The 25,611-nt window shown below is 44.7% G+C and overlaps 1 protein-coding gene across 4 annotated transcripts in view; it reads left to right on the forward strand.

The window, feature by feature from the left end:
- The first annotated feature begins 3,419 nt into the window (after positions 1-3,419).
- Positions 3,420-25,611, forward strand: part of LOC115208608 (E3 ubiquitin-protein ligase SMURF2) — an 83,196-nt gene continuing 61,004 nt past the window's right edge. For 3 of the 4 annotated variants that reach the window (XM_029776798.1, XM_029776801.1, XM_029776802.1), the window contains exon 1: positions 3,421-3,874. In XM_029776798.1, coding sequence (XP_029632658.1) covers positions 3,823-3,874 — 52 coding nt within the window. In that variant the 5' untranslated portion in view covers positions 3,421-3,822. Of the gene's footprint in view, positions 3,875-25,611 lie in introns of all 4 variants that reach the window. The other variant, XM_029776799.1, reaches the window with a different exon arrangement.

Below are 25,611 nucleotides of genomic sequence, written 5' to 3' on the forward strand. Positions count from 1 at the left end.
CTCAGGCTATTGATGGATTCAAGACAAGGTCAAAACCCAGAGAGGAAGCTAGCAGTGCCACCAAGTCTCACAATACAGGATTCAGGGGCCTCATTTATAAACCGTGCTTACATACAAGATATACCCCAAAATGTGTATGTGCCAGATTTCACACTAAAATTGGCATTTATAAAAATGTAACTTGACATGAGAATGTGCTCACCTCCATCTCCCCACAAATTTTAGAGCACGTGTACGCTAGTGGTTAAAATATTGTATTGCAATCTGGCAAGTAAGTATTTTGTAATGGGGGATTTGATCAAAATTAACTTATTCATAAAAAACTGAAAACAGGAAAACATATGAACAAGAATGCAGCAATTTGCCGTTAGTGAGAACAGCGAAAATCTATCTGTTTGAATTGATACTCCGGTATGAGCGGAGTAAAATATTTGTCAGACAAAAATTCCCCCTCAATCCTAGCTTCAGTTGCATTGCGTTAAGGACTGGAAAGAAACACGAAATTGTCAGCTGCCGTCATTCCTCACACATGATGATCATCCTGATTTGCTTAAATTGTGAAAATGTTGTGATGCTCATTTCCATTATATTATGGAATCTAGACAGGCTACTTTAGGAAACTTTCTGAATGGACATAAAGAGAATTAGCGAATTACACACACACACACACACACACACACACACAAACCCTAAAAAGACCCACCAATCAAAGCCAACAGCGCATCTCAGACACACAAATCACATTTCTCCTTTCCAATAAACTTTTTAAAAACCTAGGCTCACCTTCAAATCTTGTCTGTAGTCCATCAGAAAGTAGTCCTAGGCTATATAATGTTAAACAACCTTTGTTCTAAGATTACAGGTGTCACTCAATCCAGTCTAACTGACCTATTTAACAAGCATGTAAGGCTACCTCTATTTTTGGGGACCCCTCTCACCCCCTGTAACAGAAGTTCCAGCTGCTTTCTTCAGGGCATCAGTTCAGAGTGCCTAGCCTGAGGACCACAAGAGCTCATGGCTCCATTATCATTAAGGCTATAGCTGCCATCAATGGCCTCTTCCTGTAGCTCTCGCCTGTTGCTGGTAGTGCAATGTGTATAGATAGGTCTATCTGACTAGCCTACTGTCATGTACATATGTTTCTGTATGTGTATATCTAAAATGTATATTTTATACATGTGTGGCTCTATTTTCAAGGCTTTTTAATCTTCCCTTGTCGATGGATATTTACTGTGTGCATGTTTTTTTTATGTATGTAAGCATATTTTTACAGTATGCAAGAATTGCCCTTTGGGGAGAATAAAGATGTATTGAATTACAATAGATAGATAAGTGTATTCCTGTCCCTGCCAGAGGTGTATAAGAAAGTCAGTACCCTATCTAGTGATGTGGTTGGTGGTGGCTCTATTCCTGTTGTTAGAGATTGTAGGAGAAAGTTACTGTTGCAATGTCCTTATTTGTGTGTGTGTGTCCAGCTTCATCCCTCAGTTTACCAAATAAAGTGATACTCAGGCTGTTGATATTACAGATTGTGCCTTTAACTAAATTCAATAAAAGTGTGAGTTTTCCATTAAAGTTCTATTAAAAAGTAAATTACGATATAGCCTGTCGATGTTTACAGTTTAGTCATTTAGCAGACGCTCTTATCCAGAGCGACTTACAGTAGTGAATGCATACATTTCATACTTTTATTATTTATTTATTTATTTTTTTCTTGTACTGGCCCCCCATGGGAATCGAACCCACAACCCTGGCGTTGCAAACACCATGCTCTACCAACTGAGCCACAGGGAAGACTCATTTTGATGCCAAATTTTAAAGGCCCAGTGCAGTCAAAATTCTGTTTTTCATGTCTTTTATATCATATTGTACAACAGATGATGAAACTAACACTGATCAGTGTTATTTCCTGATAGTTGCTGGTTGAAAATACAATCTACACAGGACCTTCCAATCAGCAGGTTTGCATAGGCGGGAGTTTCAGCTTTCCATGGTGACATCACCATGCAGTAAATTGATTAATACACCAATAACAAAGTTCCAAACCTCTGACAGCGAGTTTTCAGTTTCCCCTCCCCACTCAGACCACTCCCAGACAGTCCAAGCAAAAATCTTGCTTGAGAAATATATTTTTGCTGAAAAGCTAATTTTGTCAATTTGAATGGAAATCTATTACAGTAAGGTACTTAATTGTTACCCAGAAGTTATTTGATATTGATATAACATCTGCATCTGGCCTTTAACCAATATTTTTTTACACATTTTAAAAGGTCAATCTGAGATTAAAACTACAACTAAGTGAGCACCCAGACACTTTTTGGGGAAACAGCTGAGTGATGGGTCCTGAGAAATGTAACCATCCTGGGCAAGAGGGCTCCCTGCTGGTTTATGATCTGACCTGTCTGTCATTGTATGGACCAAACTTTCCCTATGTTGTGCATTGAATCTGATATATTCTGTGATATGGCTTCCAGTTTGCCTCATGCACTTCTGAAAGCAGCCAGTAGATGGAGAAATAAGCCATTTTATGTCAATAAAGTGTCTGGGGGAAAAAGTGCCAATGACAATTTATTTTAATTTTATTTAACCTTTATTTAACTAGGCAATTCAGGAACAAATTCTTATTTACAATGACGGCCTACCCCGGTCAAACCCTAACCCGGACGACGCTGGACCAATTGTGCGCCGCCCTATGGGACTCCCAATCAGCCTGGAATCGAACCAGGGTCTGTAGTGACACCTCTAGCACTGAGATGCAGTGCCTTAGACCCCTGCACCACTCGGGGAGCACCAGACATGTAGACCAGTGGTTCTTTTTGGTTAATGTAGGCCTACCTCCAATCAGATTATGTTCTGCCAGAAGCACCCCTTATGTGCAACCAGTCATTAAGCCTATGTTCTTATGTCTCCCTAGTACCCCCTCCTGTGGATAGTCTATGATAGGAATGAGGTATAGTATGAGGGGTAGTTTACTATACCTGATTGAGAAACACTGATGTAGACTACTACCCTTCTCTCCAGTTAGGTCTCTCCAGTAAGTGCTGCATACTTGTGCTATGTTTGTTCATGTAGTGGTTCAAGGGAAACTGACAGAAAGTGGGGTATGTCCACAGTCCTGTGCCATAAAGGTCCAGACAATGCTTTTATGAACACACAAGTGTAGATTCAGCTTACCCTCCGCTGGCTCCACAAAACCTATTCATAACCATGAGGACAGGTGAACATAAAACTGACCTTAGATCAGTCTAGTGAGGCAGTCCTCAGTGACAGAGGCTGTGGTTGCCTACCAGTACCATATTGATGAACACAACGTAAAAAAGGTTAAATATGTCCAATAATTTCCTCTCGTTTAAATTAACATTGTACATCAATTTAGTGCTTGTGTTTTAACCTTGTGAGTGATGTCACTAGAGGGGAGGGTCACTATCCAAAAATTGAGACCAGCAAGACATCTCGGCTTGGAAATTTCAGCTACCACCACTTCAAGCAGAAATGCCACCCCCAGCGGGAGAGGAGCTCACCCTTGGCTTTTGAAGCCGCCTTGGACGTCATATAGCACCGTTTCTTTCGGGAGGAGATCCTGGTTTATTGGAAATTAGCCTTTTATTTTAGTTTCTTTAGGAGTATGTGCTCGGGACGGTGGTGTATTGTACTAGAGCTGTGCTCATCCGGGCCACTGTGCCGTGACTCCATTCTTCTTCATTCACTGTGAAACTGCCATAGCCATAGGAGTTAAATAGGAATTCATTTTTGTGAAATAGCTAGACACATGTATTATACATATTTTTGATAACCCCACGTCAAGCTGGAACACAAACGGGCATGTCTAATCAAGGAGTTAGGAGAAATGGCCCAGTGAAACTGCGGTTGACAGGTAAGAATGTAAAACCCTCTCGCTGTCTCTAGCTTCACTTGCTTGTTAGCTAATGGCGCTATCAAGCTAACGTTACTAGCTAGCTACAGTAGTTGGCTAGTTTTCTGCGTGAATGTTTACACTTTGTTATTCACAACAACGCCATATTATATTTACTAACACACTGATCAAATGTCGTTAACTACACCTCGAATAAGCATACAGTTTTTCTAACAAGTAAATGTTTATTTTTTCAGTTTGTAATACTAGCCAACGTTAGTTTACCTAGCTAGCCAGTTAGCTAGTTAGCTGACATAGTCGTGTGAATAACGTTGATTTACTGTTTGTTAGCTAGCGAACTCTCCAATTAAAAAAAGCCAACACATTTGGGGTTATCACAATGGCTGCATTAATTAATTGTTACAACTTGCAACAGTTGTTTGCCCACCCTTCGTCACTACTTGCATGTGTTGTCCTATAATCTGAATTACAGTGCTATTAATTCATCAGTGACATTATTATTACATAGTTACACATTTTAGTCATTCAGGAGCGATTTACATGAGCAATTAGGGTTAAATGCCTTGCTCAAGGGCACATCGACATATTTTTAACAATCTGCGCTGTGATTCGAACTAGCGACTTTTCGGTTACTGGCCCAAAGCTCTTAACCGTTAGACTACCTGCTTCCCGAGTGTGCAGAGACCCATAGTAGCCAGAGCTCTGCAGACTGACGCACCATTACCAAATGTAGTATTGATTTAGACCAGCAAGCCTGTTCCAAATAGTTTGCATTTGTAGCTAATATTTCCATTGTTTACTGCACTAGTGTTTCAAGATTTTCCATCAGTACTTTGATTTGTCTTGGTAATGAACTTTCAACACCCCTACATAGCCTCAGCTTGTAGTGCATTCCCTTTGTTTTAAGACACTATTCCTTAGGGAAAGAAGCCAGCATGAGCCCATTTTACTTTCTGTCCTATTCACAGTTTCTTACAACCCAAACATTTTGTCTGTTTACTTGAGAAAGCAGTGTTTTGACTGGGGAGAGGAGGCGATGGCATGCCCTGCGTTTCATGTTTCTTCATGATCAGATCGATTTCCAGACCCCTCTATCTTCTGGGACCAGCCAAATTAAATATTTAATCTTGTAATGTACTAGCCGGATAAAAGCACTGAGTGAACAAGAGTTCCTCGTGGTCCGGCAAGAGTTCTCTGGTTGTTTGGAATATTCCATTACTTTGAAAGTGTTTACTTAGTACTTAGTTTGACCTTTTTAAAAGGCTGTACATTTGTATTTTGCCAATGACCTCTATGATGCAGTAAGCCAAGGCTGTTCTTTAATAATGAGGCATCCTGCAATGATAATACAAAATAATCTCTCTTAGTGCAGTGAAGGCCTGGGTCTCTGTTTTATTTCCATTTGGGAAATGGTTTTAAATGGGCTGCTGCAGTGGTCTTCACTCAGAATCCCAGGAATGTTATACAGAGAGGAAACGTGAGTCTCTCCAGATCATAGGAACATCCTCTGTCTCGTTCACGCCACAGAGGGGAAGAACGCTTCAAACCACTGCTCCTTTCAAACTGGGGAACACCACCACACATTTTAATGTTGCACTTTTTTTTTTTTTTGTGTGTGTGTGTGTGTGTGTGTGTGTGTGTGTCATAGACGGGCGTCTCTGCCCTGGTCTGTGTATCTGCTCTGTGGTCTCACTGAGTGCTCGCTTGTCATTTAGGATAGGGGAACGAATGGCCTGCAGACAGTAGAGCTCGATCAGTAGAGCTCGCTGGGTTACTCTTAAGCACTTATAGCTTCCTTGGGTCTATAGAGTCTATTCAGACCTGAGCCGCCATTATTGTCTAATCGTAATGTAATCGTCAATAAACTACTGTGTCTGCTACCAGCAGTCTGGGAGACGCCTGAAGGTATTCTCAGGCCATTTGTCTGTGCGTTTGCCATTTAGAGGCCACATTCAAACTGTCAGTAGTTGCAGCTTTGCCTTGCAATTTATTTACCATTTCCTCTCGTCTCAGATGCAATTTCGCTCAAGGAATAGCTAGGGCTAATCAAGGCCCTAGCGGTTAGGTCGCATTCCACAGACATCTAAGATCAGTGCTAGTCTGTGAGGGGAGACGCTGGGGTGTTTTTCTGCACTGTTTTCCACCAGCCAGTCTTTGGCACCCGACTGCTGGTCCCAAATCAGGATTGATGGATTGTTTAGTGTGAACCAGTCCTGTTATTGTTTGCTCACTGGGCTTTTTCCTTAACTCGCTGTCTGATGAAGTCACCTGCCGTTTTGAATGGAATGCCGTTGCCAAGCAGTAAATAGAACAGTCTGGCGCTAAGCCGCTATTCCCAACACTACGGGGAGGTGACAATTGCTTCTGTTCGCACTGCTAGCATCTAGTCTGTCTATAACACTGCCTGCTGCTGTGAGCTAACTACTAAACGGCTAGCAATTCTAACTCCATTTGCTCCTTCGCCTCCAGTTGGCACCATGAGCATATAGTGCCAGCCTGGAAGAATTGTTTCAGATCCACTCTTATGCAGCACAGTCTGCAATCACACCGGGTGCATCTCAGCTGTCATAAGTGGCTTTTTCTCACCATCTAGGCCTTTTTTCCTCCTGCACCAATGTGACACAAATTGTCTGGTGAAAGCTATTAGCCTAGCCTACTTAGTAGGCATCTAATATATTACATGAATCTATCACATGACTGAAGGTCAGTGCAGACGAGGAAGCCACTTTAGACTGGTGAGTCTCTCTAGCATTTTGGGAAGTGACCCTGGAGGAGCTGAGTGTGTGCAAGTGGGGAAAAGCCAGGAAGCTGGCGATTTTAAGATAAAGGCCCCGCCTCCATCCTTCCTAGGCTGATCATTAGCCGGTGGGGAGAGAGTGCATTTTTGGAAAGTTAGCAGGGGCCACTGTCTCAGCATTCACTCAGTCAGTGGTCAGGAAATAGAGCCTGTGTGTGTCCTCAAAGGGAACACACACTCTTCCACAGGATGTATCGTCCGCACGTGATGCCGAGCTAAATTAGGAGCCCTGTTGACTTCTGCCCCTAAAATGAAGGAAATATATTTAATTGTGTTTTGTGAAGGATAACCTACATGTGGTGTAGGGACGCCAACAAGACAATTGAAATGGCATTGGGAGCTGGTTTTACTGCCCTCAGTGCTGTCCTGTCCCACCCACCCTCCTAGCTGGATTAAGTTAATGCTGGTTTACACAGTCTAGCAGGCTGGGCCAGATGTTTTGAATGAAAGCAGATTAGAGGCATTCGTTTGCTGTTAATCTAAATTGGCACAGTAAGAAGAGACCACGCCCATGTGTTATTGTTGTCACTTGGTGTTAGCTAGTTGTATACCGCCGCGTGAAACCCGTTTTCCCAGGTCAAACTAGATCCACGCGCAAGGTGAAGGCCGCTGCAAATACGTTTTAGCCTAGCAGCCATATTGATTAGCAAATTAGATTCGCTAAAACATTTTTTAAATAAGGCAGCACAGCATCCGTCCAGACAGAGGCTTAATTTGGCCACGCGGCTCTCTCTGCCCGCCCAGCTCTGCAAAGTGCTCTGACCCATTTTAAAGCGCAATCAATAGGCTTTGTCAGAAATCCATTGCAGCAATCTCTAAGTTTCTGTGTTGGAATGAAAGGGCTTCTCAGTGTTGCCTTGCCTATCCAGTTGAATATCAATGGGAGGAGAGTCAGGTGAATTGGCTGTATTGCGGTTCACTGCATTGAAATGTGGGGCTTGATGCCTTTCTATAAGACACAAGGGTGCTAGTACGTATTGTAAACCAGCCTACATGCTCCTTTCCATACTGAATACATTTGGCTTTATTTTTCTGTCTCTCTCGCTGTTCTTGTACATGTTTCTTCTATGAGCTGTCACTCAGTTTTCTGTACGTCAGTACAACATTCCCCCTATGACAACCCTTCTGTGTGATAAGTGTCTAGCGGAGTGTGTGTGTGTGTGTGTGTGTGTGTGTGTGTGTGTGTGTGTGTGTGTGTGTGTGTGTGTGTGTGTGTGTGTGTGTGTGTGTTTGTGCGACTGCTCAAACATTTCACACTCATTGTAGCCTACTGAAGCGAAGCAGTCCATCTGGGATGGCCTGCCGTGTCTGTTCTTCTCTGGTTTTTCCTACCCGGGTCTTTCCTCAGTCAAGGTTGTCTTTTCATGTTGCCTCTGTCTGCTTCATACATACAAGCTACGGGAGAAACAGAGGAATGGAGAATCGGTAAGGTGTAATAGAGAATGACCTGAAGGTCAACTTCAGTTTTCTGAAGGCTCCTGTCAAAAGCTCAGTCATCATCAATCTTGACTGTTTCCTTAAGGTAAGCATCAGATGACTCACTTACTATTATGCCTATATGATATTGTAGATCATGAATCCTCCTAGCTGCAGTGATTGACAAGCCAGGATCTAGACTCCGGATGTCTAGGTCAGGGTGTCAAACATACGGCCGGCAGACAGGATACGGCCCGTGGGGGGGGGGGGGGGTTTTGAGTAAGAAAGCACTAAATTGTTGGGGGGAAATGAACTCAATATACTTTCAAATGACTTAAACCGAAAGGGAAAGTGGGCAAAAATGATATTCAACAAATTTTCATACATTTTCTTGACTGTCCAGCTCGCTAACAATCAGTAGACAGTCAGGGAGCATCGGAAATTCCAAAAACGATGCATAGAGGACAATTATTTTGCCGATTTTTGCCGGCAAGGAAATATAATCACTTTTCAGTGCAGCCCTCCTTAACTCGTTCAAGACCGAATGTGGCCCCCGGGGGAAACAATGTGTTTGATGCCCCTGCTCTAGTTGATCAGTAACCCCAGGAATGTCAGTCAGAGTAGGAGTGTGGTGGAGACCAGAGCTAGTCTTTCTAACCTGTGAATGAATGGCCCTTGTGGGAGTGATAAAGTGAGCAGGTCTGTTTGAGTGTGTGGGCTCCGGCTATGGTCAGTTAGCAGTAACTTAGGAGGTCCTGTGTTATCTGCATTGAATAAACCCTTGTCTGAACGGTGTAGTCTATAGCCGAATAGTGTAGTCTGTGTGCATGGCCCTTGTAATCGGCCATTTAGCAGACGCTGTTATCCAAAGCGACTTAGTCATGCATGCATACATTTTTCATATGGGTGGTCCCGGGAATCGAACCCACTACCCTGCCGTTACAAGCACCATTCTCTACCAACTGAGCTACAAAGGAGCAAGAGCAGTTAGTGATATGTGTTGGCTGGGGTCAGTAAGTGGCTATGTAGGGAGTCCTGTGTCATCTGCATTGAAGTCTGAATAGTGCAGTGTAGTCTGTGTGCATGGCCCTTGTCCGAGCCAAAGCTTTTTTTTTTCAGTGATCTGTGGATGGAGAGAGAGGGAGAGAGAGGGGGCTTGTGTTGCGGCCAGGTGCTGCCACGCACATCCAGACTTCCTCGGCTCTGTTTAGTCTGCCCCGGCCACTCTCACACCACTCTAGATGAGCTGCCCCAGAAGCCCCACTCCACTTTTCACTCCAGATGACTGAGCTTCACGGCAGAGCTTCCCCAGGGGTCCCCCCACACACTCCACTGTTCTGTTCACGTGGCGGACGGCGCCTCTTACATGGAAACCTTCATATCCTGTCTCTATCTGGCAGGATGCCTACGCTGCCTGTCTGCTTTATATACGTTGCTCTGTGTGCCAGTGAGCCAACAAACAGAGCGAGTGATAACCCAGAGTAATAATAATGATTAAATGGGTTGGTTATCTTCATTACTAGTTGTTGTACGTACAGTCATTGGCTTTATCGTGTCTTAATTGTCTGTTTTAAACCATTTCATCTGCGTTTTATATTGAAAGTAAAGTGTTTTTTAAATTTATTTGTGACAATTCGTCTGATGCTGAGAAGAAATTACAATAAGAAGCATTTTATATCTGTGTTTACAAAACACAGCAAGATACTTTATATGTGTGTTTATTTTTTCTGCATTAACGCGAGCCCTGCTGCTACATAGCCTGTCTGGTGGGGTTTAACCTCTCTGGCGCATGTGGGACGAACTCGTCCCACCTACGTAACAGCCACTGAAATCCAGTGGCGCGATTTTTGAATCGTTTGAAATACTATTACTTCAATTTCTCAAACATATGACTATTTTACAGCTATTTAAAGACAAGAATCTCGTTAATCTAACCACACTGTCCGATTTCAAAAAGGCTTTACAACGAAAGCAAAACATTAGATTATGTCAGCAGAGTACCCAGCCAGAAATAATCAGACACCCATTTTTCAAGCTAGCATATCATGTCACATAAACCCAAACCACAGCTAAATGCAGCACTAACCTTTTATGATCTTCATCAGATGACACACCTAGGACATTGTGTTATACAATACATGCATGTCTGTTCAATCAAGTTAATATTTATATCAAAAAACAGCTTTTTACATTAGCATGTGACGTTCAGAAAAAGCATAATCCCCGCAAACTTCCGGGGAATTTACTAACAGTTTGCTAAATTACTCACGATAAACGTTCACAAAAAGCATAACAATTATTTTAAGAATTATAGATACATTACTCCTCTATGCACTCGATATGTCCGATTTTAAAATAGCTTTTCGGATGAAGCACATTTTGCAATAATCTAAGTACATAGCCCGGCATCACAGGGCTAGCTATTTAGACACCCACCCAGGTCAGCCTCCACCAAAATCACATTTCCTATAAGAAAAATGTTCTTACCTTGCTTGTTCTTCGTCAGAATGCACTCCCAGGACTTCTACTTCAATAACAAATGTAGGTTTGGTCCCAAATAATCCATCGTTATATCCAAACAGCGACGTTTTGTTCGTGAGTTCTAGACACTATCAGAATGCTACATCACGGTCTTGCGCATGGCGCATTGGCGTGACAAAAAATGTCTAAATATTCCATTACCGTACTTCGAAGCATGTCAACCGCTGTTTAAAACCAATTTTTATGCCATTTATCTCGTAGAAAAGCGATAATATTCCGACCGGGAATATGCAATGAGCCTAAACAGCCGAATTAAATTTCTCCTCAGGAGCGAATCGTGCACGCGCCTCATTCAAAGGTCCTCTGATCCGCCACTTACCAAAGGCGATAATGTGTTTCAGCCTGAGGCTGCCTCGTCAACCTTCAGGTATTTCCCGGGTTCTGAGAGCCTATCGGAGCCCTGGGAATTGTCACGTTACAGCTAAGATCCTTACTTTTCAATAAACAGATGCAAGACGCACGACTCCTTGTCAGACAGGGTACTTCCTGCATGAAACCTTGTCAGGTTTTTGCCTGCCATAGGAGTTCTGTTATACTCACAGACACCATTCAAACAGTTTTAGAAACTTTAGGGTGTTTTCTATCCAAACCTGAACAATAGTATGCATATTCTAGCTTCTGAGTTGGTGTAGGAGGCAGTTAAAAATGGGCACATATTTTTTCCAAAATTCTCAATACTGCACCCTAGCCCAAACAGGTTAATGCATGCTGCTGGCTGGCACTGGCAGTTAGGCTAATCTGTTGCATGTGTTGGTTAGACATTTTGTTTGAATTATGCACTTCAGGGAATTCGCTTATCAATAACAGATAAGAGGGTTTTGTCTAAACGACTGCAGATCTTAAAATTACTAGAACTTCCTCACGTTATTCGTAAGTCTAATCATCATGAGTCCTCTAGACAGTTCAAGTTTAGTCTGCCCCTCTCTTAGCAGATGGGGTCTGACTGTTTTTATCTGCCTAATGGATTTGCAATGTACAGCTGTCTGACTAGACCGTTTGGAATTTGGCACATCACTGGCAATTGGGCAGTTGATTGCTTTATTGCCAAACGGTGTTTTCTAGATAGAAGATGACATGTGTCTTGTTCTCAGCCCAGTTAGCCGCTCTGGTTCAACAGTGGATTGACATTTTCTGTGGGGACTTGAAAGGCTCTGATGGAGCGTCAACATGTAGTCGTGTACACACATACGTTTATCCACGGTTCACCTGGCCAGACAAGACAGGAAGGGAGGGAGGTTGGGTAGACTAAATGTATTTTTGTAATGTTGATACCACACACAAAATACTTAGCTTTTTTCTCAGAGCCAGCAGGTGTAGGCGGTTTAGACAGAGTACATAGATTTAGGACCCTTTTTAGGAAGCTGTTTCCTTTAGCAATGGTTCTCCATTCAACTTCCCTTCGATTTTTCAGTTTAACAGATGAAGCGTTTCAGCCGTTAAAAGGGAGTGATTGTCTAAACGTCTGCTGAATGTTTTGCCATGTCATAGGAAAATGTAGTCTAGCCTAATGTGGCTGTTTTTAAACCGTCGTTGTGTCTGAAATGGCAACCTATTCCCTACATAGTTCACTTCTTTTGACCAGGGCTCTGGGCAAAAGTAGTGCACTAGAAAGGTGATAGGGTGCCATTTGGGACGCATACCAAGCATCTGTAAAACTACCTGCACCTTCAACCTCTCTGGTGCTGAGTTTCTACTCATTTTGATGATTCATGCAAGTTCTGCACTCTGCACTCTCAGAAATATGGCTTAAGAATTCTGGCAGACACTGAACTTTGGTCTAGACAACAAGCAAATAATGTTATTGTTATTATAGCCCTGAATCCTAGGATTAAGTATAACCCCCAGAAGTGGGAGATTGGTATGGTCTGACAAGGCCCTGTGTGTTTTTTTGCTTTTGATTCTGGCATGTCCCATATTGCGGCCGGGGAACGGAGCACCATGCTGTTTGTGGCCATCTCAGTTTCATTCTCTTGGTTTTCATGCTGCGAGGGAGCCCCTGTATGCTGTGTAAGATTATGGCTTGTGTTTCATTGATACATTTGTTTTCAGTTTACATGGACATACAGTGCATTCGGAAAGTATTCAGACCTTGTGACTTTTCCCACATTTTGTTACGTTACAGCCTTATTCTAAAATTGAATACATTGTTTTTTCCCTCGTCAATCTACACACAATACCCCATAATAACAAAGCAAAAAGCTTTTTTAATTTTTTCCCCCCCAAATGTATTACAAATAACTGAAATATCACATTTACATAAGTATTCAGACCCTTTACTTAGTACTTTGTTAAAGTACCTTTGACAATAATTACACCCTCTAGTCTTCTTGGGTATGGCGCTACATGCTTGGCACACCTGTGTTTGAGAAGTTTCTCCCATTCTTCTCTGCAGATCCTCTCAAGCTGTGTCAGGTTGGATGGGGAGCATCGCTGCACAGCTATTTTCAGGTCTCTCCAGAGATGTTTGATCGGGTTCATCAAGGATCTCTCTCTGTACTTTGCTCCTTTCATCTTTCCCTCAGTCCTGACTAGTCTCCCAGTCCCTGCTGCTGAAAAACATCCCCACAGCATGATGCTGCCACCATGCTTCCCCGTAGAGATGGTGCCAGGTTTCCTCCAGACGTGATGCTTGGCATTCAGGCCAACGAATTCAGTCTTGGTTTCATCAGACCAGAGAATCTTGTTTCTCATTGTCTGAGAGTCCTTTAGGTGCCTTTTGGCAAACTCCAAGCGGGCTGTTGTGCCTTTTACTGAGGAGTGGCTGCTGTCTGGCCACTACCATGAAGTCCTAATTACTGGAGTGCTGCAGAGATGGCTGTCCTTCTGGAAGGTTCTCCATTTCCACAGAGGAACTCTGGAGCTCTGTCAGAGTGACCATCGGGTTCTTGGTCACGTCCCTGACCAATGGCCTTCTCCCCGATTGCTCAGTTTGGCTGGGCGGCCAGTTCTAGGAAAGGTCTCGGTGGTTCCAAACTTCTTCCATTTTAAGAATGATGGAGTTCACTGTGTTCTTGGGGACCTTCAATGCTGCAGAAATGTTTTGGTACCCTTCCCCAGATCTGTGCCTCGCCACAATCCTGGCTTGGAGCTCTACGGACAATTCCTTCAACCTCATGGTTGGGTTTTTGCTCTGACATACATTGTCAACTGTGTGGCCTTATATAGACAGGTGTGTGCCTTTCCAAATCATGTCCAATCAATTTATTTTACCACAGGTGGACTCCAAGTTGTAGAAACAATGGAAACGGGTTGCTCCTGAGCTCAATTTCAAGTCTCATAGCAAAGGGTCTGAATACTTATGTAAATAAGATATTTCGGATGTTTTTTATAAATATGCAAACATTTCTAAACCTGTTTTCGCTTTATGGGGTATTTGAGGAATATTTTTATTTTAATACATTTGAGAATATGGCTGTAACGTAACAAAATGTGGAAAAAGTGAAGGGATGAATACTTTCCAAATGCGCTGTATACTAGGTAATGATGCACCGATATGACATTTTTGGCCGATACCGATATCCAATATTTTCCTTACCCAACATGTATTTTTTTGCAGCCTTTTAAACATTCTAGTACAGTTAAATAGTTAACACACACGGCCGCAGCTGTCTAAGGCACTGCATCTCAGTGCAAGAGGTGTCACTACAGTCCCTGGTCCGAAACCAGGCTGTATCACATCTGGATGTGATTGGGAGTCCCACAGGGAGGCGCACAATTGGCCCAGCGTCGTCCGTGTTTGGCCGGGGTAGGCCGTCATTGTAAATAAGAATTTGTTCTTAACTGACTTGCCTAGTTAAATAAAGGTTACACACACACTGACCAAAAGGTCATTTTGTTGGCATTTACGTATGTCCCCATTTCCAGTAAAACATAATAAAAACCCATTTCTTTCACTTACTTGCTGTACTGTTTCGTTGTTCATTTATTCAGTCATTTCATTTTCTATCATGTTTTCTATGGAACGCCGTTTGGGTCTTTGCGTGTCAAAAAATATACTATTTAACACACTTTGATGTGTCAAAGAAGCTTGTTTACCAATGAGGACCTGAATATGACTGCACGTCAAATAATAATTTTAGGCGTTCATACATTTTGTTTACGTAGTTATTACATTATCACTCGTATTTCATATGTCAAAACAATTCATCGATACGTATGCTATGATGCTGGTAAAGTTCTCTCGCGCACCTACAGTGCTGGTGATAACATTTAAAAAAATCTAGCTAGCTCATGGATGCAAACAATGTTCTTCCCAAAAAACTGTTTCATTAGCTATAGTTAGAGGTCGACCGATTAGGATTTTTCAACGCCGATACCGATTATTGGAGGACAAAAAAAAGGGGCCGATACCGATTAAATGGCCGATTTTATTTTTATTTATTTGTAATAATGACAATTACAACAATACTGAATGAACACTTATTTTAACTTAATATTATACATCAATAAAATCTATTTAGCCTCAAATAAATAATGAAACGTGTTCAATTTCGTTTAAATAATGCAAAAACAAAGTGTTGGAGAAGAAAGTAAAAGTGCAATATGTGCCATGTAAGAAAGCTAACGTTTAAGTGCCTTGCTCAGAACACGGGAACATATGAAAGCTGGTGGTTCCTTTTAACATGAGTCTTCAATATTCCCAGGTAAGAAGTTTTAGGTTGTATTTATTATAGGAATTATAGGACTATTTCTCTCTATACGATTTGTATTTCATATACCTTTGACTATTAGATGTTCTTATAGGCAGTTTAGTATTGCCAGTGTAACAGTATAGCTTCCGTCCCTCTCCTCGCTCCTACCTGGGCTCGAACCAGGAACACATCGACAACAGCCACCCTCGAAGCAGCGTTACCCATGCAGAGCAAGGGGAACAACTACTCCAAGTCTCAGAGCGAGTGACGTTTGAAACGCTATTAGCGCGCACCCGGCTAACTAGCTAGCCATTTCACATCGGTTACACCAGCCTAATCATGGGAGTTGACAGGCTTGAAGGGGTGGGTATAATTTGTGGAACGTTCCAACAGGAATCTGTTCCAAAAAACGTAAAGTAAAAGGTTGCCAACCAACAACGCATACAAAGTAGCAACGCATACAAACCTAGCTAACTAGCTGCCGAATAGGCATCAACTCACCACGTAGCTTATTCTTAATGTTTGTCCATAGGAAACCAGAGTGAGGACAGACATTTTTCTGAATAAATGTGATGAGTGAAAAACACAATGAAATAGACCACTCCCTACCCGGTATCTTATTTTGCCGCTATACAACTTTGTATACGTTGATTTTTGGCAACCTTGTTATTTACGAAGTTTTTGGAATAGATTCCTGTTGGAACATTCCACAAATTATACCCACCCAGCTTGAAGTCATAAACAGCGCAATGCTTGAAGCACAGCGAAGAGCTCCTGGCAAAACGCACGAAAGGGCTGTTTGAATGAATGCTTACGAGCCTGCTGGTGCTTACCACCGCTCAGTCAGACTGCTCTATCAAATCATAGACTTAATTATAATATAATAAACACACAGAAATACGAGCCTTAGGTCATTAATATGGTCGAATCCGGAAAATATCATCTCGAAAACAAAACGTTTTTTCTTTCAGTGAAATACGGAACCGTTCCGTATTTTATCTAACGGGTGGCATCCCTAAGTCTAAATATTCCTGTTACATTGCACAACCTTCCATGTTATGTCATAATTACGTAAAATTCTGGCAATTAGTTCGCAACGAGCCAGGCGGCCCAAACGGTTGCATATACCCTGACACTGCGTGCAATGAACGCTAGAGATGTGACACAATTTCATGTTAGCAGGCAATATTAACTAAATATGCAGGTTTAAAAAGATATACTTGTGTATTGATTTTAAAGAAAGGCATTGATGTTTATGGTTAGGTACATTGGTGCAACGACGGTGCTTTTTTCGCAAATGCGCTTGTTAAATCATCACCCGTTTGTCGAAGTAGGCTGTGATTCGATGAGAAATGAACAGGCACCGCATCGATTATATGCAACGCAGGACACGTTAGAAAAACTAGTAATATCATCAACCATGTGCAGTTAACTAGTGATAAGATTGATAGTTTTTTTTATAAGTTTAATGCTAGCTAGCAACTTACCTTGGTTTCTTGCTGCCCTCGCGTAACAGGTAGTCAGCCTGCCATGCAGACTTCTCGTTGAGTGCAATGTAAGGCAGGTGGTTAGAGCGTTGGACTAGTAACCGGAAGGTTGCAAAAACGAATCCCTGAATCCCCCTTGAACAAGGCAATTAACCCCCGTTCCTAGGCCGTCATTGAAAATAAGAATGTGTTCTTAATCTGACTTGCCAAGTTAAATAAAGGTGTAAAAAAATAAATAATAATTATCGGCAAATCAGTGGCCAAAAATACCGATTTTGTTATGAAAACTTGAAATCGGCTATTCCGATTAATCGGTCGACCTCTAATCGTTAGCTAACTAACTAATTATATAGCTAGGTGTCATCTAAAATTAGACTAATTTATAAGACAGTTCTTATTTGATTAATGGTGGTCAGACCATCTATGTGAAGCTAGCCACAATAAGGATTAGCCACAACAGTGAACTTTGCGTTCAGCCTTCAAAATAAAAGTGTGGCATGATTCTCCTATTTGTATTCATTTGCATCACTGTCAATGACATACTTTTATTTTGAAGGCAAACCGCAAATTCCACTATTGTGCCTAATTCTTGTTTGATTGTCAAGGGCAATGAATTCCATTATCTTGGCTTTAATGGATTTCGACTTTGAGTTGTCTCGCTGACATTTTCTTTCTCTTTCAAATGACTGCTCGACTTGTTGACTTCTCGATCCACACAGCAGACATTGTGGGCTAGTTTAGGAGTGCTGTGTTGCACGTATAGCGCAACATTTTACGTGGCGTCTTTATGTCATGTACCTTTGTTATATAGGTATGCACGTCAGCTTTGTCATCGGTTTTGCACGTCGGGCGTTAAACTAGACATCGGACGATACTGATGTTGGCATTTTTAGCTAATATCGTTCCATTCCGATATGTTCACCGATTTATATCGTTCGTCCCCAATACTAGGTATAGAGTAGATGCGTTTGTGTGGAACACTGCTCTGCAGTGAGAAGTCTGCTGCCGGCAAGTAGGGGATTTGCACATGATTTAGCCCAAGATGGATGCTCTTGATATTCGGTAGGGTTTTGATATGTTTTAAAGCATCATTTGAACCAAGGCTGACCCATGAAGTCTCAAGGAAATGTAAATTGTGCCTTGGTCTCAATAATACACATATTCTGTAATAGAATATTGTCTCAAAGTTACAAAACATTGGTCTGGATCTTTTGCCAGGCTCTTTCCAAGGCATCATTCAACCCCCTTAATCATGGTTGCTGTGGCTGGTTCTCAGGTCGACATTCTAACCATATTAAAACGGATTCCCCTATTGGTCCAACTAACAGTAGTACCTGCTCACCGAACCAGAAGCAGTCGAATGTTCGTTCTCCTTCAAATAAGGGTTCCTATGGGCGAACCCCAGGTTTGGCAAGCGGAAGAGCAGCACAGCGTGCATCAAGTTTGGTTGAAGTGTCTGGTGCTTCAGGGCTCACCAGCTACAAAGCACTTTTTACAGTGCTATATCACGGTTGGTTAAATCCTCTCTTTGTCTAGGTCTGCACAAAGGAGTGCAAGAGGGAGCTTTATCTGTTATTCAAATTATACTTCAACTTTGTGGCATTCGTGTGCTTTAGAGTACGACAATGGAAAGAGTCATGATGAGTCACACCTCATGACTTGCATAACAATATTATGGGTGGGAGCGGAGGCTGGGAGGAGAGTTTTAGAGGTGGGCTGAAAGACCACAATCAATATGCAAAATACATTCAACTTTCTGAAAGTGCGTTCTTGGGCTTATGTCTTTAGTGTAAGCTAATATCATCTGGAAGAAGGACCACCTTACTGTGTCTTACTGTATGCCTTAATATTCTATCTTGCTGTGAATTTGCCCAAATGTATCTCAATGCACGTGGTCACATTGTCAAGATGCAGCCAAGTCAGGTTGCAGGTGCTGATGCTGCTTCACTTTGAGCTATTTTTACACTCTGACCTCAGTGCCCTGTAAGATGACAAGAGATACTGTATCCTGTCTTTTTTCTCTCTCTCTCTCTCGTTCTCTGCTGTTAGCGATCGCTAGCCGGATCTGGCCCAGACGGCATTACAGACAGCGCTGCCGACGGCGTCTCTCTTCCTGCCGTCACCGCATCACAACAGATACCTAGCCGCCGCGACCTAGCATGGCTTCTTAGAAAGAACTATTGACTTTGACATAGCTGACGTCATGCATAAAGGTGTAAGATTTGTGGCCAACTTGCCAAGCGACTGTTCTGCTGCTGCTTCTAAGAACTGTTGACGTGACATGAGAGACCGTCATTGATAACATCTTTGCATGAAGGTGTTGGAACAGTTTGGCTTCAGTTCAGCTTCAAATGTCACTCAACTTAACTGACGAGCCGTTTGGGTATTCAAGCACAGAGAGGGGTTTTTGAGGATCTGTAGAGCCTTTGTCGACTAAAGACTGGAGAGAGTGCATTGGCTGTCCTCCGTCAATTGACTTTCCCAGTCATTCTATGGTCCGGTTGTTGGATGTAGCAGACAGGCCTGACTCTGGGGAGGCGGGGGGAGGGGTGTGTCTCTAAACCCTTGAGGAAGTGGTGAAGGTGAGGCTGTCCAACACTCAAACACTCAATGTCTTTGTTTAGCGGTCTGTCTTTACTGTCCACCAAATCAAATGTATTTGTCACATGCGCCGAATACAACAGGTGTAGACCTTACCGTGAAATGCTTACCACCACACCAGTGTACACAGAGACTGTCAGGAACTGCAGCCTGGGTAACCTTTCTCTCTCTCTCTCTCTCTAGGGGAATTACATAGACGGCTGGAGAACATGACATGCTCTGCTGTCTTTCTCTTTCCTTTTCTGTCTTGCGCTCTCTGTGTGTGTCTCTCTCGATCTCTCTGTGTGTGTGTCTCTCTCGCGCTCTCTGTGTGTGTGTGTCTCTCTCTCGCGCTCTCTGTGTGTGTGTGTGTGTCTCTCTCTCGCGCTCTCTGTGTGTGTGTCTCTCTCGCGCTCTCTGTGTGTGTGTGTGTGTCTCTCTCGCGCTCTCTCTGTGTGTGTGTCTCTCTCTGTGTGTGTGTGTGTGTCTCTCTCTCGCGCTCTCTGTGTGTGTGTGTGTCTCTCTCTCGCGCTCTCTGTGTGTGTGTGTCTCTCTCTGTGTGTGTGTGTCTCTCTCTCGCGCTCTCTGTGTGTGTGTGTGTGTCTCTCTCTTGCGCTCTCTGTGTGTGTGTGTGTGTGTGTCTCTCTCTCGCGCTCTGTGTGTGTGTGTGTGTGTGTGTGTCTCTCTCTCGCGCTCTCTGTGTGTGTGTGTGTCTCTCTCTCGCGCTCTCTGTGTGTGTGTGTGTGTCTCTCTCTCGCGCTCTCTGTGTGTGTGTGTGTGTCTCTCTCTCGCGCTCTCTGTGTGTGTGTGTGTCTCTCTCTCGCGCTCTCTGTGTGTGTGTGTGTGTGTGTGTCTCTCTCTCGCGCTCTCTGTGTGTGTGTCTCTCTCTCGCGCTCTCTGTGTGTGTGTCTCTCTCTCGCGCTCTCTGTGTGTGTGTGTCTCTCTCTCGCGCTCTGTGTGTGTGTGTCTCTCTCTCGCGCTCTGTGTGTGTGTGTGTGTGTGTGTCTCTCTCTCGCGCTCTGTGTGTGTGTCTCTCTCTCGCGCTCTCTGTGTGTGTGTGTCTCTCGCGCTCTCTGTGTGTGTGTGTCTCTCTCGCGCTCTCTGTGTGTGTGTGGCTCTCTCGCGCTCTCTCTGTGTGTGTGTGGCTCTCTCGCGCTCTCTCTGTGTGTGTGTGTGTGTGTGTGTGTCTCTCTCTCTCGCGCTCTCTCTGTGTGTCTCTCTCTCTCTCTCGCGCTCTCTCTGTGTGTGTGTGTGTGTGTGTGTGTGTGTGTCTCTCTCGCGCTCTCTCTGTGTGTGTGTCTTTCTCTCGCGCTCTCTGTGTGTCTTTCTCTCGCGCTCTCTGTGTGTCTTTCTCTCGCGCTCTCTGTGTGTCTCTCTCTCGCGCTCTCTGTGTGTGTCTCTCTCTCTCGCGCTCTCTGTGTGTGTGTGTGTGTGTGTCTCTCTCTCTCTCGCGCTCTCTGTGTGTGTGTCTCTCTCTCGCGCTCTCTGTGTGTGTGTCTCTCTCTCGCGCTCTCTGTGTGTGTGTGTGTGTCTCTCGCGCTCTCTGTGTGTGTGTGTGTCTCTCTCTCGCGCTCTCTGTGTGTGTGTGTGTGTGTGTGTCTCTCTCTCGCTCTCTCTCTGTGTGTGTGTGTGTGTGTCTCTCTCTCGCTCTCTCTCTGTGTGTGTCTCTCTCTCGCTCTCTCTCTGTGTGTGTGTGTCTCTCTCTCTCGCGATCTCTGTGTGTGTGTCTTTCTCTCTCGCGCTCTCTGTGTGTGTGTGTGTGTGTCTCTCTCTCTCGCGATCTCTGTGTGTGTGTCTTTCTCTCTCGCGCTCTCTGTGTGTGTGTGTGTGTGTCTCTCTCTCTCGCGCTCTCTGTGTGTGTGTGTGTGTGTGTCTCTCTCTCGCGCTCTCTGTGTGTGTGTGTCTCTCTCTCGCGCTCTCTGTGTGTGTGTGTGTGTGTCTCTCTCGCGCTCTCTGTGTGTGTGTGTGTGTGTGTGTCTCTCTCTCGCGCTCTCTGTGTGTGTGTGTGTGTGTGTGTGTGTGTGTGTGTGTGTCTCTCTCTCGCGCTCTCTGTGTGTGTGTCTCTCTCTCGCGCTCTCTGTGTGTGTGTGTCTCTCTCTCGCGCTCTGTGTGTGTGTGTCTCTCTCTCGCGCTCTGTGTGTGTGTGTGTGTGTGTGTGTGTCTCTCGCGCTCTGTGTGTGTGTCTCTCTCTCGCGCTCTCTGTGTGTGTGTGTGTCTCTCTCGCGCTCTCTGTGTGTGTGTGGCTCTCTCGCGCTCTCTCTGTGTGTGTGTGGCTCTCTCGCGCTCTCTCTGTGTGTGTGTGTGTGTGTCTCTCTCTCTCGCGCTCTCTCTGTGTGTCTCTCTCTCTCTCGCGCTCTCTCTGTGTGTGTGTGTGTGTGTGTGTGTGTGTGTGTGTGTGTCTCTCTCGCGCTCTCTCTGTGTGTGTGTGTCTTTCTCTCGCGCTCTCTGTGTGTCTTTCTCTCGCGCTCTCTGTGTGTCTCTCTCTCGCGCTCTCTGTGTGTGTCTCTCTCTCTCGCGCTCTCTGTGTGTGTGTGTGTGTGTCTCTCTCTCTCTCGCGCTCTCTCTGTGTGTCTCTCTCTCTCTCGCGCTCTCTCTGTGTGTGTGTGTGTGTGTGTGTGTGTGTGTGTGTGTGTCTCTCTCGCGCTCTCTCTGTGTGTGTGTGTCTTTCTCTCGCGCTCTCTGTGTGTCTTTCTCTCGCGCTCTCTGTGTGTCTTTCTCTCGCGCTCTCTGTGTGTCTCTCTCTCGCGCTCTCTGTGTGTGTCTCTCTCTCTCGCGCTCTCTGTGTGTGTGTGTGTGTGTCTCTCTCTCTCTCGCGCTCTCTGTGTGTGTGTCTCTCTCTCGCGCTCTCTGTGTGTGTGTGTGTGTCTCTCGCGCTCTCTGTGTGTGTGTGTGTCTCTCTCTCGCGCTCTCTGTGTGTGTGTGTGTGTGTGTGTCTCTCTCTCGCTCTCTGTGTGTGTGTGTGTGTCTCTCTCTCGCTCTCTCTCTGTGTGTGTGTGTGTGTGTGTGTCTCTCTCTCGCTCTCTGTGTGTGTGTGTGTGTGTGTCTCTCTCTCGCTCTCTCTCTGTGTGTGTCTCTCTCTCGCTCTCTCTCTGTGTGTGTGTGTCTTTCTCTCTCGCGCTCTCTGTGTGTGTGTGTGTGTCTCTCTCTCTCGCGCTCTCTGTGTGTGTGTGTGTGTGTGTCTCTCTCTCGCGCTCTCTGTGTGTGTGTGTGTCTCTCTCTCGCGCTCTCTGTGTGTGTATGTGTGTGTGTCTCTCTCGCGCTCTCTGTGTGTGTGTGTGTGTGTGTGTGTCTCTCTCTCGCGCTCTCTGTGTGTGTGTGTGTGTGTGTGTGTGTGTGTGTGTGTCTCTCTCTCGCGCTCTCTGTGTGTGTGTCTCTTTCTCTCTGTTTTTCCACTCATCTTAACGTTGATGATGATGACGGATGTCAGACGAGAGTGGGCTCTCATCCGTAATAGAAGCACAAAGTGCTGTAACACCCTCCCACCAGTTCCACTGCCATATTGTCAAGGGGGGGAGGTATGCATCATGTGAGCTGGTGGCGAGAATCTGTTCCCCTCTGTTGTCTGCCAGAGCATCCATCCATGCGGCCCATAACCCACACACGTTATCATTAGCGTGAATGATGAGCTAGATGTGATGTCACTACCAGTGCACTTCTTCCTCTCAGGCGAAAGTTGTCTCTCGTCTAGCACTTTCACGGCTCCCCCTCCCCCATTCTAGAGAGACTTGATATGTGTCCCTAAAATCCCCCGGAAGCCATATAAACTAACTCTCGTCTCGCACTCTCATGGCTCACCCATACCCCTCGTCTCAGCTCAATCTACTATATAGGCTTAGTTGATACAGTATGTGTCCACAGATTCCTCCCCAGCCACATTTTCACTAAGTGCATTTATTAACACACTACGTCCCCTTAACGGAGCTCCCGCTTCAGCGGTCTTCCTCCAACCCCAAAGTGGCTCATCCCTGTCGTAGGGGTTTTGAATTTAAATACTGGCACATCCATTTCCCAGGGCGAGGTCCTCTTCTTTCTTCCTCTTCCCCCGTTCCTTGGGCAGATCCGCAGCGCCAGATGGGAAATGATTCATCGTCTCTGTATGGGCCGCTGTGTGTGCGGGTGTGTATGGGCCGCTGTGTGTGCACGACTGGGGATTGATGAAAAGTCAGACTGTTCGGTTTGGAAAGGCCCAAACGAGATGAAATGTATATAAGCCGACATGTAATGCGACCGGCGCTATTCCCGAACCTCCCTCCTTTCCTCCCCAGCCGCTCCTGCTTTAGGGGTTATGTTGACATCATGGGAAAAATGGGAAGTCAAGTGGATGCGTGCAGGGTGAACTACGGTGTCTGCGCGTACAACACGTATGGCGTTCTTACAGACTGCAAACGTGCACAGTGGGACAGACGCAGACACGCACACACATCCGCTCTCTTCCTGTCCACTCTCTTTCTGTCACAGTTCCAGGTCAAGGAAGAATAGCAGGGTTGGTCGAACCCTGAGTCATGTATCTGTGAGGCTCTCCCTCCCATAGCTTCAGCCAGGCAGAGCCTCAACCAGAGAGGCCCCGCAGGAAATGACTTTGTCATTGGTCACAGGTAGAGCAGCATTCCAAAGAGCAGCCATATCCTATTCATTTTTAGACAACCACAAAGCGCTCTTGTTGGCACGTGATTGATACATTTCTAGTTAGGCTAGACCATATTATTCATCAGGCGACGCATGAAACCTTCCATTTGGAAAGTACAAATGATGGAGCTCTAATTTAGCATCTATTATTTTACCTCAGCTAGCATACTTCTCCTACTGTGCGTATTCTGTAATACTCTGTATTTACACTAGCCTAGCTCCCTCTTGCTCGCTCGCTCCCTCCCTCCCTCCGTTCTCCCCTGTTTGTCAGGCAGTGTGCCAGCTTGTTGTGAGTGGCTGCTCTGCGTTCCTCTCCAGATTTCAGGTTAGCGTCTGGGCGCTGATGAGGGGAGTGTCAACTGGAGCAGCTCGAGAGCAGGGAGCCATGGCTGAGGCGGGGCTATTTAATGGATGACATAATTGGCATCCTGAGCATTCGTAGAGCTGGAAGGCAGAGGGATGGAGGGAGCAACGGCTGGCCAAAGGAAGTGTGCTGTAGATAAGAACTCTTGTTTGATGTCCTCCGCATCAGTTTGTGTGTAGACGTCCCGGATCGTTCTAGCGGCTGGGTCAGTTTACTACCCTAAACTCCATACGTACATGCCATACGTTTCTCCACTGAAAGCTGACAGGCCAGGGAGGGAGCCGTGGTGAAGAGGAAGCCTTTTGTTTGTACTGGAACAATGCTGTGAATGAGACAGTGTGGGGCTGAAACAGGAGTCCAAACAGGGCAGAGGTGACTGATGGGCGTCTACAGGCCCCTGTCTATCGGTAATGAGGTTTGCAACGTGGGTGGCGTGTTGGGGGAGAGTCTTGTTCGACAGCAAAGCATGGCCTGGGTCATAACACAGAGCCCATTACAGGGAGGTGGGTGAGGTGTGTCTGTCTCTTGGCAACTGCATACACGCACTCATTTTGACGTATGACCTGAACTAGCTGGGAATCCATCCGTTGACTCTTTTCTCCCTTGTTTTCACACACCCCCCGCTTCCTTAAAAGCAGCCCGTCCTTCCCCCTTCTCAGTAGTTTTCCATCCCAGCCCACGTTGTCATAGTCTTTTCACGCTGTGGTCGGTGTCGCCAAAGCTCTCCAGACTAGAAGTCTAGAACATTCAGCTTATCCTATCCCAATCCAATGGAGGTCAATAGCTGAACTAACATTGGATCAGTGTTCTGCTGTCTCATTAGGCTAGTATATAGTTTAGTTGACAGGGTAATGTCTGACTGTATAGATGGCTGTAAAGATTCCACATACAGTGCCTTCAGGAAGTATTCATATGCCTTGACTTATTCCACATTATGTTACAGCCTGAATTCAAAATGGATGAAATAATTGTTTCTCGCCCATCTACACACAATACCCCATAATGACAAAATGAAAATGGTTTTTAGAAATGTGTCCAAATGATTGAAAAGAAACTCAGAAATATCTAATTAACATAAGTATTCACACCCCTGATTCAATACTTTGTCGAAGCACCTTTGGCATCGATTACAGCTGTGAGTCTTTCTGGGTAAGTCTAAGAGCTTTCCACACCTGGATTGTGCAACATTTGCCCATTTTTATTTTCTAAATTCTTCAAGCTCTGTCATAGTTTTCATCATGGCTAGTGCCATAAATTTTCAAGTAGATTTAAGTCAAGACTAACTTGGCCACTCT

This window comes from Salmo trutta, chromosome 14 (genome assembly GCF_901001165.1).
Source record: "Salmo trutta chromosome 14, fSalTru1.1, whole genome shotgun sequence".
Taxonomy (NCBI): domain Eukaryota; kingdom Metazoa; phylum Chordata; class Actinopteri; order Salmoniformes; family Salmonidae; genus Salmo; species Salmo trutta.